We start from the raw sequence: 12,506 nt of genomic DNA, 5'->3' as shown, positions 1-12,506 counted from the left end.
CCTCTTCATATGTAGTAATATCTTCAATTATCGAGTAAGTTTGATGACTTACCAAGTTGGTTAGAAGACCCAACTTGTTAACCGTCGAATCGACCGATGCGATAAAGTGTTCAACACATCGAAGCCAATACGTAAATTTCTTCGACGCGTCTGCCGAATGGGGATCGATATCCAGACGCTCTGGTTTCAAAATCGATCCATCTTCCAAAAGTTGTTACTTAATAAAATTGATGTGCCAAATAACTGCCTGAATCCATGAGGTTAAAGCTTAAAACTAAGGCTTTTATTAAGTAACAACATGGCATCAAGTTAACACAGTCATCACCGACCCAGCCCTTGGTAGAACATTCCAGAAGAGGGGCGGGGCTAGGGCGGAGCATTAGTGGTTACACCGGTGGAACATTCCAGACATTAACAAGTACAACAACAACAATACAAATGCCAGAACACAGAGTTATTTCATCACAATTACTTACCATAAAATCGCCCTTTACCGTAACCTTTCAAACTCTTAATAAGTGCTCTTCCATCACCTGGGTTCTTTCCTGCCTTTAACATTTCTTGAACACCTATGGCGTACAGCATTACTGCATCATGAAGATACGCGGAATAGGAGCTCACCTGCATTACACCACGTAAAATATAGATTAAAACCAAACTTTTAGTGTCGCACTAATACGTTCTCTTTTCTTTCTTCATTTAAATCTGCTGAATAATCTAGTTCATTTAGAGTATTTACTACTATCTCTTTTATAATCATATCGCAGTATATCCCCGAAGCAACATTTCTATCATTATTGTCCTGAATGAGGCCCTTGGCTGTTCACTACTTGGTTCATCCTACACTGGGGTTATTTTTCATCTTGCCTTGTTTTGTATTGAACGGGATTACCGCTCACTTGGCAGAAAGTGGCACAGGAATACTCCTTATTAGGCAGTGTTATGTATATAGTTTTTCCAGTAACTAACCATGGTTTATTTATTAACAATGGTATATTTAAGAAGGAGATAGATAGATTTCTAGACACAAAAGCCATCAAGGGGTATGGGGAGAGAGCAGGATTGAGATAGAGGATCAGCCATGATCATATTGAATAGCTGAGCAGGCTCGAAGGGCTGAATGGCCTATTCCTGCTCCTATTTTTCTATGTTTCTATTAGAGGTACACAGCATATCCCAATGAACCTTTAAGGTAGGTTGCTGCTAAAGGGCGGCTGATAGATGACACAGTTACAGCAGATAACACACATGCAACACTGAGCATCATGATAAATCTTCAACATTTGTAATTGTTTAGTTCAATTCTGCTGTTGTTTAATAATAATGATGATTTTCTCTTTAAATTCTTTTGCAGGGTAATCCTCAAGTCTGGGACTTGTCACCTTAAGGGACATGAACCACTCATTCAGATTTTCTTTCTTGAATTCCACAAAGCACCACTGCTGTCACTTTTATTACTTACTCTAGACTGTCATCAAGGAGGAAGACTTGTCAAGATTTAAAAATAAAAGTCCAGATAATACTTCAATAAATTTGTTCGATCTTTTGAAAGATGTGGTTTATTTATATTTTATTTCTTAACACCGGCTACCAATATAGCATTTTTTTACTGCACCAACTGTACAATATTAGGCCTATGCTCATCACAACGCAAGTGGGGAAGGCAGGATTTCCCAGTACACTCACATCGCTGCAGAGTCTTCGGGCTCGAATTTCCAAGCCCCGTGGAGGCGGGTTTGGAGGCCGGAGTGGTGGGAAAATTGCAGAATCAGGGGGCAGGAACCCATCCCGCCCCCAACCTGCCTCCGTGCCAATGTCCCAGGAGGCGGGTATCCGACCTGTGCTGGGAGCCGCCTCCCCGAGGCGGGAAGGGGGTTAGTGCCAATTAACTGCCTGTTAACAGGCAGTTTTTTGCCTAATCCCTATTTTTAGCCCTGAAGTGTGGGCTTCCTGACGGCTCCGAACCATGCCAAGTTAACGAGGCGGACCGTCGGTCTGAAGGGGTCGAGATGTCCGTTGTGCAGGTGAGTGATGGGTGCATGTGTGCAGAGGTAAGTGTGTGAGGTAAGTGTAAAGTGTTTTAATAAGTTTTACTTACCTTTACTTTCTCCTGCAGGCTTCCTTCCTTCAGTTCTCGGGAGTCCCTCAGCTCACCGGCACAGAAAGCAGAATGGCCGCTGAAGTGTCAAAAGCTGCAGCCTTTGCTTTCTGGTCTGGAGAGATCTCTAACTGAGTCTGAGTAGAAGGACTCAAGTTAGAAGACAGATTGTCAGTGTTTGACAGCTTCACAGAGCTGTCAAACGCTGATTTTTCATCTGTCAAAAGCTCTTGACAGATGAAATGTCAAATCGCTGACATCACCAGTAACCAGGTGTCCCTTAATTGGCCTGTTGAGCCCGCTGGGTGGGCTTAACAAGGTCAATCAAGGGAAGATAGTGTGGGTTGGCCACAAGTCAATGGAGGCGGGATGACAACCCAAAAAGTGGGAGTCCCGCCTCCATCATGTCCCCATTGATAAATTCGAGCCCGTTCATCTTCATGCCTGAGACTTGACAGGCTATTGGATTGTGGAGGGCACTAGAGCAGAGGCTGACCTGCCCTCAGCTGACATTCACACATGCACATTTTCCAGGAATTGAACCAGGGTGCTTTTTACTGTTACACCTGGCAGTGTTTTATCCATTAGACCATCAAGGAAACTGCTTTGTTCACACTTTAAAAAAATTAACCGTCTTTGTGGAACCAGCTTAATAAAATATAAATAAATGTATTAACGGACTTGTTTTAAATTCTATTCACTTTCATTGAAGAATGCAAACGTGTTCTCACAACATAAGTAAGTTCTGTTATAAACCTCGGTCTCTGAAGACAAATCACTGTAAAAGGGGGCTCCTTTTAATCGCTGGTACACTTCTTGTAGAAAGTTGAAGTAGCCATATCCGCTGGATGACTTCAGTGCAATCAGAAATACTGATTTGTACGCCTTCAAGCCAACCGCATCTTTCCCATCCACAAAAGCAGATTTCCAAAAGTTATCCTGTGGAGAAGAAGAAAGCTTTGAAACAATATGAGCAGTTCATAGTGTCTTATGGATGTCATTTGTGGGACTAAGGGTGGGAACTGGGATACTTTGGACGAGTCTCACTGCTATTACACTCCCTTCATGTATGACTCTTACTGAATGCACCAGAGGAAGCCTGAGCAGCAAGTTGAAGTTCAGAATGTCCCGGTTTTACACCCTTAATGGATATACCACATGATCACTTTAGCCTTGCAATTTCAGCTACCCAGGGCACCCTCAGTCTCTGTTGATGATATGTAGAGAATAATGGACACATATGAGTTGCAAGACAGCACTTCAGCCAAGGGTTTCGGATGACATTATAAACCATGAGAACTAAGGCTTTCACTTTTGGCTTCTTTTTTTTGAAATACAAACAGAAACAACAATTAAATTGCTATTGTAATTAAATATAGGGGTAGAGTTTATAAATGAGCGCTCCTGGCTATAAAGTGAATGGATAAGAAATTGTCTAGGTTGTGCTGACCTTTGTGCCTGAGTTCCCGATAGGCACTGGGACCACTCATTTGTAAAATCTACCCTGGAGGTCTATTAAAACTGCCAGGGTGACCCAGAGCATTATGAAACACCACTACTTTTGGCTGACATTTGGAACTGTATTTTGTTTTAGTTAATTCTACCATAATGCAAGGCTGCTGAGTTCTAAATTACATGCTTGTTCTTATCAGCCATGAATAATGGATGGTCAGGGCAAGTAGTGAAAAAGATATATTTATTGTTGTGGATGCAAAACTGATAAATTGCACATTGCAAATTCTTTTGAACACTACTTTATCTTTATCTTGCTACCCATTGTTCCCACTTTTATCTTTCCCTACAGGAGGATTGTCACTGTTCGTGAAGCTCCAGCTACTAATGCAAGGTGGCCTGGATTGTGGGCCAAGGATGATGTCTCAGCCTGATCATCCAGGAGTGATGTGATTTAACTGGGAGTGATGTACAACACTCCACTTCCAACTTATATTTCTTTAAGACAATCTCAAGCAACAGGCATCAATCACGATTCCTTCATCCACAGTCTTGTAGCTGAGAGGCAGAAACACTGTGGCTTTCGCTATTGGTCTGCACCTGTCTTGTGTGATGCAATGACCAACCTGAGGTGATTTCTGGTCATTCAGGCATTAAAACACTTGAACCATTTATGGGGCAGTGCATCAACCACCCTTGCTAGGAACAATATATTCTCAAACACAACGGCCTAGAAATTCAGTTTGGGGCGGCCAGCTCACTCGCGCCCAGAAAGTACCGCTGCGCGCGGAGCCACATGTGCCCGCCGGAAATTCAGTTTCAGCGCCCCAACTCGAAGGCGGCCGCTATTCAAGGGTTTCGGCGCCCCCGCTTGGGGTGCTGAAACTGAATATCGGCGCGCTAGGTGCCGCAGCGCCACCCGCTGCGGAGCGGCAGGCTGCGGTACTGCAGGCCTTCCTCCCTCTCTTAAGGGGGAGGTGCCTGCAACAGCGAGATCGCCGCTCGCTAATGCCGGCAAATGAGCCCGGCACCACGGAGAAGTGCCGGGCTCCCGGAAAACAGCCGGCAATGCCGCGGGGGGGGGGGGGGGGTGTGTGGAGGAGGCCGGGGAAGGAGGTGCGGGCAGGCGGCCGCCAAAAAAGCGGCCGACCGCACTTCCGCCTTAACTCGCCCCACTAATGCTACAGGACGGCCCTGTTTTCTGATCGCTGTTTGCGGCCGCTGTGGAAGAGGCGGCCGCAACTAAATATGGCGGTCGGGCCGGTAGCGGGGCGGTAGCGGGGCACTGCGCACACCGATGACGTCATTGGTGGCGGCGCAGCGCTACTGGCTAACGCCGCCATTACCGCAGCGCTGAATATCGGCGAAAGCTCAGCAAGTGGCGCAAAAGCCCTCTTTGGGCGAAAACTGGGCGCAAAGCCTACTGAATTTCTAGCCCAACATCTTCATCTGGATTTGATTTACTAAAATAGAAACTACAAATTTTTTTGGAGAGCCTGGGAACAAAAACAGTTCCAAAAATAGTACATCGCAGGAGAGAGGAAATCCCGACAAGAACATGCAAACACCAAGGACACTTGCTGCCGATTTATAAGCACGAACACATACTGAAGCTCTGTGAGAGTTTGAAGTACCAGGATAATGTGGCATAATCAGATTAAACAGATTAATAACTTCATTAGAACAGCAAAGTGTTAAGCGTTTGTACACTAAATCACAGAGTTATTTCTAGGCACCTATTTTTAAGCAATCAAAATGATGTTATGGCTTTTTATGCCTTGGAATACATTTCTTGATAGCACTATTAGAGAGAAATCTCTAAGTAAATGGCCTCATAATGGTTGTACTAGCCAGGGAGCAGCCATGTGGCTGTGCAGTTATGTTATGAAGTCCTTGGGGATAATTTTGATGCTGGGCAATAGTGTAAAACGGGCGATATTGGATCAGCCATCCATTATACATCTCTCTCGATTTTCATTTCCAATAATGGAATACATATTTACATGTCAACAAAATCTAAGCAATGAAGAAATCCTTCAAGGAAGACACTTACTTTATTCTGCAGAATTTAGCGTCAGCATTGATTGTGATAAGTTTTATTCAGTGGACTATTGCGCCATTATTGATAGATCTGATTCAAGCGTGGCAGACTAATTATGTATTTATCTGTATTCAATTATATTATGAACTGGACATGAATTGTAAAATGTTATTATGCGTGCATTATTGGTTTGTAGATCACTTGTAAGGTAACTTATCTCAAGCCTATGAAAGATCAGTACTGTTATTAACACATATACACTATAAACTCAATGGTTTGGGGTTTCTAGAACTACTGGATTATTGGGTTTTCATAACTGCGAAAGAATTGGTGTAATACTATGACTGCTAAGTTGTCTTTATACCGTGAGTAATGGTTCTTGCCAAAAATTATTCACCTTCTTGCCGACATGTTAATTGTGAAAAGCTTCTTCTGAAAACATACTCACCACATAGCCACTGACCTCGAACAGCTGCAGTATAAAAAACATATATTTCCCACTTGTCATGCCAAGGTGCTCAGCTTCCAACATTACGGATCTCGCCACCTCAGGGGTACAAATTAAAATGACAACTGGAAAGATAAATAGGCAGCAGTGTTACTGATTGAAAACATAAGGAAGGAACTTCCTTACTATTACAATGATTTTACTGCTCATTCTATGATAAAGTTACTTATGTCTTTATGTCTACACGTCCAAAATAGGTCTAGAAATCCCTAACCATGCAATTTTTTTTTTAGAATCCTAATGCAACATTGTAATTTAGTTACTGTATGGTATTGTTGAATTAGCAAGCCTGTAAAAAAGAGAAAAGAGTGAAATTATTTAAATATAAGTTAGATGAAATATGGTATAACTGCTCATTTTGCCAGTGTTAACATTTCAAAAGATCCTTAAAATTCAGTTCCTTTACTTGTTTTCACATGGAGTAATTTGACAGCACCTAACATGGACTTGCTCTATGATAGCAAAATACTGCAGATGCTGGAAATCCAAAATAACAACAGAAAATGCTGGAAAAACTCAGCAGGCCAGGCAACATCCGTGGAGAGAAATTAGAGTGACGTTTCGGGTCTAACCCTTTTCAAACTGGAAAGGAAATAAAATAGATCGAAGGCAGGGCTGCGATAGGACAAAAGAAGTAAAAGAAACATTAAGAGGTATTCAAAACCAGACGAGATGGTAATAGGGCAGTGGAGACAAACGACGGCAAGATTAGGTGTGAAGTGTACTGGCAGGATGAGAGACAGCTGCCGTGCGGGAAGAGAGAAAAAAAAGAAAAGGGGGGGGGGGGAAGGGAAGATCCAAAACAAAGGGGTGGAAAAAAAAAAAAGTAAAAATGTAATAGGGGCCGAGGTTATGATCTGAAATTGTTGAACTCGATATTGAGTCCGGAAGGCTGCAAAGTGCCTAATCGGAAGATGAGGTGCTGTTCCTCGAGTTTACGTTGAGCTTCCGTGGAACAATGCAAGAGGCCAAGGACGGTGAGGTCTGAGTAGGAATGGAGCGGTGAATTAAAATGACAGGCGACCGGAAGCTCGGGGTCACCCGTACGGACTGAACGGAGGTGTTCCGCAAAGCGGTCACCCAATCTGCGTTTGGTCTCCCCAATGTAGAGGAGACCACATCGTGAGCAGCGAATACAGTATACTAGATTGCAAGAAGTACAAGTAAATCGCTGTTTCACCTGGAAGGGGTGTTTGGGGCCCTGGACAGTGGGAAGGGCGGAGGTATAGGGGCAGGTGTTACATCTCCTGCGGTTGCACGGGAAGGTGCCAGGCGAAGGGGGTGATAAAGGAGTGGACTAGGGTGTCTCGGAGGGAGCAGTCCCTACGGAATGCTGAAAGGGTAGGGGAGGGGGAGATGTGTTTGGTGGTGGGATCACTTTGGAGGTAGCAGAAATGGCGGAGGATGATCCGTTGGATGTGGAGGCTGGTGGGGTGAAAGGGGAGGACAAAGGGAACCCTATCGTGGTTCCGGGAGGGAGGGGCAGGGGTGAGGGCAGAAGTGCGGGAGATAGAACGGGCACGCATGTAGTAACAGGTAGTTAACAGGCAGTTTTTAGCCTAATCCCTATTTTTAAGCTTGAACTGTGGGATTCCCGATGGCTCCAAACCATGCCAAGTTGGAGGAGTCGGGCCGTCGGGTTGAAGGGCTTGGAGGGGTCGAGATGTCGGTGTTCAGGTGAGTGATATGTGCATGAGTGCAAAGGTAAGTGTGTTTGGTGTGTCTAAAGTGATTAAAGAAGTTTTACTTACATTTTCTTACCTTTTCAGCCTTCCTTCCTTTATGTTCGAGGAGTCCCTCATCTCACCGGCACAGAAAGCAGAATGGCTGCGAACTGTCAAAAGTGACAGCCTGCAGCTTTCTGTGCAGGAGAGATTTCTAACTGGGTCTGTGGAGAAGGACTCAGGTTAGAAGTAAGACTGTCAGTGTTTGACAGCTTCAAACAGCTGTGAAACGCGGATATTTCATCTGTCAAAACGTCTTGACAGATGAAATTTCAGTCTGTGACGTCACCTGTTGCCGGGTGGCCCTTAATTGGCCTGCTGAGCCCACTGGGTGGGCTCAACAAGGTCAATCAAGTTAAAATCACGTGGATTAGCCGCATCTCGATGGAGGCAGGACTACAACCCCGAAAGTTGTAATCCCGCCTCCAACCCGACTCCTGGGTTAAATTCCTGCCCATAGCCTCCAACCTTTCTCCGCTTCTGTCAACATCTTTCTTGCCTTTCTCTTTTGTATTGTGAATACAACATTTCTTGCACCGTTGTTCAATCAGTGGGGTGAAATTCAAGTTAGGTGGGGTGCAAATCGACTGCTCGTTATACACTCTTCCCTCCCCTCGCTGAAGTTAAATTTGACCTCCATTGAATTCTCTTATTTACTAGCCTAGGCGATTCTCTGAATGAGCAGGGAGCCTCGCCCATTGGCACCACATACTGGGGAATGGTGGCAGCCCACCCACCATTGCCTGATATGAGCTCCCAGTGGGCGAGGCTCCCTGCCTGCAACATGCTTCCAGATATTTGAATGTTCAAACAATATTTTTCTAAACAATCAACAGAAATAGAAAAAAAAATCAAACTGTTCACAATATATATTAATGATCTAGACGAGGGAACTAGATGTAATATCTCCAAGTTTGCAGATGACACAAAGCTGGGTGGGGTGTGTGCTGTGAGGAGGGTGCAGAGAAACCCCTGTATGATTTGGACAGGTTGGGTGATTGGGCAGATGCATGGCAGATGCAGTATAATGTGGATAAGTGCGAGCTTATCCACTTTGGTGGCAAAAACAGGAAGGCAGATTATTATCTGAACGGCAATAGATTGGGAGAAGGGGAAGTGCAACGAGACCTGGGTGTCCTTGTGCACCAGTCGCTGAAGGTAAGCATGCAGGTGCAGCAGGCGGTTAAGAAGGCAAATGGTATGTTGGCCTTCGTAGCGAGAGGGTTTTAGTACAGGAACAAGGATGTCTTGCTGCAGTTGTGCAGGGCCTTGGTGAGACCACACCTTGAGTATTGTGTGCAGTTTTGGTCACCTTATCTGAGGAAGGATGTTCTTGCCATGGAGGGAGTGCAGCAAAGATTCACCAGACTGATACCTGGGATGGCAGGAATGACGTATGAGGAGAGATTGGGTCGATTGGGATTATATTCGCTGGAGTTTAGAAGAATGAGAGGAGATCTCATTGAAACTTATAAAATTCTAACAGGACTAGACAGACTAGATGCAGGAAGGATGTTCCCGATGGCGGGGGAGTCCAGAGCCAGGGGTCACAGTCTAAGGATAAGGGGTAAGCCATTTAGGACTGAGATGAGGAGGAATTTCTTCACCCAGAGAGTGGTGAACCTGTGGAATTCTCTACCACAGAAGGCAGTGGAGGCCAATTCATTAAAAATATTCAAGAAGGAGTTAGATATATTTCTTAAGGCTAAAGGGATCAAGGGATATGGGGAGAAAGCAGGGACAGGGTACTGAATTTGAATGATCAGCCATGATCTCATTAAATGGCGGAACAGGCTCGCGGGGCCGAATGGCCTACTCCTGCTCCTATCTTCTATGTTTCTATGTTTCTAAACTGGTGCTCATGATTGTGTTGAGAGGAACGGGATGATTCCACACTCAGCACTCGTATCGGAGCAGCACACATGGGGAGTATTGGTCGGAACAACACGAGCCTGATTCTCTGCCTGATTTTAATTTAAACAGATGAAAAGTCAGGCACACGATTTCCTGGCTGGCGCACTCTATCCGCCAGAGCTCCTGACAAAAGAATCAGCCCTCAAAATTCAGCACACACTGCCCCCAATCTAACCCGTCGTTTCCCAGCAGCTGGAAGCATTGGACCTCCTTACTTCAAAGCTGGTCTTGAACTGATCACTATCTCTTGATTTAAAATGAGAAAAAGGATTCGATAGGGTAGATAAAGAGAAACTATTTCCTCTGGTGGGGGAATCCAGAACAAGGGGGGCATAGTCTTAAAATTAAAGCTCGGCCGTTCAGGAGTGAAACCAGGAAGCTTTTTTCACATAAAGGGCAGTGGAAATCTGGAACTTCCCCCTCCCCTCCAAAAGGCTATGGCTACTGAGTCAACTGAAATGTTCAAGGCTGAGATCAAAAGAGTGTTGTTAGGGAAGAGCATCAAGAGATATGGAGAAAAGGCAGGTGAATGGAGTGGAGGCTCAAATCAGCCACAATCTAATAGAATGGCGGAGTAGGCGCGAGGGGCTGAATGGTCTACTCCCATACCTACGTTCTTATGTTCCAATCCCATCTCAAACGCACTCTTTAAAACCCTTGTGATGTCATTCACAATGGACTTTGAAAGCCATTTCCCCAATGGTTTCTCAGTGATAAAATAAAACAACAGAATATAAGATAACTAAGAATAATTAGATTGCTGCAGCAATATTTAATTAATTTATAAAAGACAAAATCAGAATGAAATAATTAGAAACCGGTCTCCGTTTTAATAATTAAACCATTACAAAAAAATGATGGATATCTTGTTTGATATTCTCTACGTATTTCTACTGATTTAAAAAAAATATATTTATTAAAGAGTGACTCTTGATGACATCAGAAGTAGTAAGTTGGAGGAATTGTTGATTCAACAGTGAAAAGGAACTGACCTTTAGCCCAGGGTGCTCAGCTTCAGCTGTGTATGTTAGTTTAGGGTGCAGTTAAAGCAGATAACACTGCAGAGAGTTGCCTGTGGAGTGGAATGTTCAGCTAGTGCAACCTATTTAGACTGTTGATTTTAGCCTGCACAATGCAGCTGTATAGATACATAGTGGATACATGCAGAGTGGCTAATTTTTAATGGTAAATAATGAGAGCACGACACACCCTTAAAAAGGGTGAAAGTGAAGGTTCCAAAAAGAAAGTCCAGATCCTGTTAAAGTCTGTATTCACACAGGGCTGGAAATTAAACTACATTCGGTATGAAGTCCAAATGGGGTGAGGATACGTACTGCAGATGGCCTGGGGATGGATTTTACCAGGCGGGTATGGAGGCGGGACTGCTGGGAAAGTGGCAGAATTTGGGGGCGGGTGGCAAGCCCGCCCCTAACTCGCCTCCATGCCCTCTTGCCAGGAGGCAGGAAGCCGTCCCGCCCCGGGTCCTGTCTCCTTGGAGGCGGGAAGGGATTAAAGCCTATTAACTGCCTGTTAACAGGTAGTTAACAGGCAGAAAATAGGATTATCCCCATTTTTCGTCCTGAAGTGTGGGCTTCCCGACCTGAGGGAACCCCGCCGGGGTGCAGGAGGTGAGTAGGAGGTCTGCAGGGTCGGAGGTGTCTGAAAGTGCGATGTAGAGGTGAGTGATGGGTGCAAGTGTGGAGTGGTAACTATGTGAGGTGAATGTAAAGTGTTAGAAAATGTTAACTCACCTTTGTTTCTACCTACAGCCTTCAGCCACTGTGGAGCCGGAGTCTCTGACATCTCCATTGTAGAGATCACAGACTGGCTGTTGCATCCTGCGATACAACAGCCAGCTGATTGCTGCAAAGTAGAAAGGTTTGATGAGTCCTGAGGACAAAGACTCATCAAACTACACAGAATGTCAGTGTTTGACAGCTTCACAGAGCTGTCAAACGATGACATTTCTTCTTTCAAAGATTCTTGGCAGATGACACGTCATATGTTGACATGCTGTCACTGACTTCCCCCTAATTGGCCTGCTGAGCCCGCTGGGCGGGCTTAACAAGGTCAATCGGGGAAAATCCCGCAGGTTGGCCAGAAGCTGATGGAGGTGGGACTGAAACCCGGCAAGCAGCAGTCTCGCCTCCAACACGCCTCCATTCATAAAATCCAGCCCTAGGTGTCACAACTCTGGCTTTAGTGCACTTAGAAGTCAGATTGCCCGCATGACTCCTGAGATGAGCTGCTAGTTTCCCACCTATGCGCACCTCATGGATGGATCGGAGAGCATTAGTATAGTATTGGCCTGAGGCGCAGTAACACCTCAAAGCCATCTACCTGTAATATCATCATCGCTCACTGTTTAAACAGAAATAATTTAAAGAAGCAGAAATTATACAAAATGAATGGATGTCAAGCTCTATCGAATCCATTTTAAATACAGCATTATTTCAAAGGATAGTCTATGGGTTGGATTTTGCCAGCCCTGGGGAGGCAGGTTTGGAGGTGGGACTGCCGGGAAAATGGCAGAATTTGGGGGCAGGTGCCCAACCCGCCTCCATGCAATCTTGCCAGGAGGCAGGTAGCCGACCCGCACCGGGTCCCGCCTCCTTGAGGCGGGAAGGTGATTAATGCCAATTAACTGCCTGTTAACAGGTAGTTAACAGGCAGTTTTTTGGTTAATCCCTATTTTGAGCCCTGAAGTGTGGGCTTCCCGACGGCTCCAAACCTCGCCAGGGTCAGCGAGGCGGGCCGTCAGTCTGCGGG

At 45.1% G+C, this 12,506-nt stretch overlaps 2 protein-coding genes across 2 annotated transcripts in view; both read right to left on the bottom strand.

The window, feature by feature from the left end:
- The window catches only part of LOC147113438 (guanylate cyclase 2G-like), a 42,281-nt gene extending 39,974 nt beyond the window's left edge, over positions 1 to 2,307 (bottom strand). The window contains exon 1 of the mRNA XM_085996125.1: positions 477 to 2,307. Coding sequence (XP_085852251.1) covers positions 477 to 627 — 151 coding nt within the window. The 5' untranslated portion in view covers positions 628 to 2,307. The remainder of the gene's footprint in view (positions 1 to 476) is intronic.
- Positions 2,308 to 2,394: 87 nt separating this feature from the next.
- The window catches only part of LOC147113437 (guanylate cyclase 2G-like), a 38,684-nt gene continuing 28,572 nt past the window's right edge, over positions 2,395 to 12,506 (bottom strand). The window contains exons 3-4 of the mRNA XM_085994515.1: positions 6,040 to 6,164; positions 2,395 to 3,037 (exon numbers count right to left, since the gene is read on the bottom strand). Of these exons, the coding sequence (XP_085850641.1) occupies positions 2,792 to 3,037; positions 6,040 to 6,164 (371 nt within the window). The 3' untranslated portion in view covers positions 2,395 to 2,791. The remainder of the gene's footprint in view (positions 3,038 to 6,039; positions 6,165 to 12,506) is intronic.

This window comes from Somniosus microcephalus, chromosome 8, assembly GCF_052327205.1.
Source record: "Somniosus microcephalus isolate GS21.2 chromosome 8, FLI_Smic_1.0, whole genome shotgun sequence".
NCBI lineage: Eukaryota > Metazoa > Chordata > Chondrichthyes > Squaliformes > Somniosidae > Somniosus > Somniosus microcephalus.
Note: the sequence above shows the minus strand (reverse complement) of the source record. Positions and strands in the feature narration are given on the sequence as shown.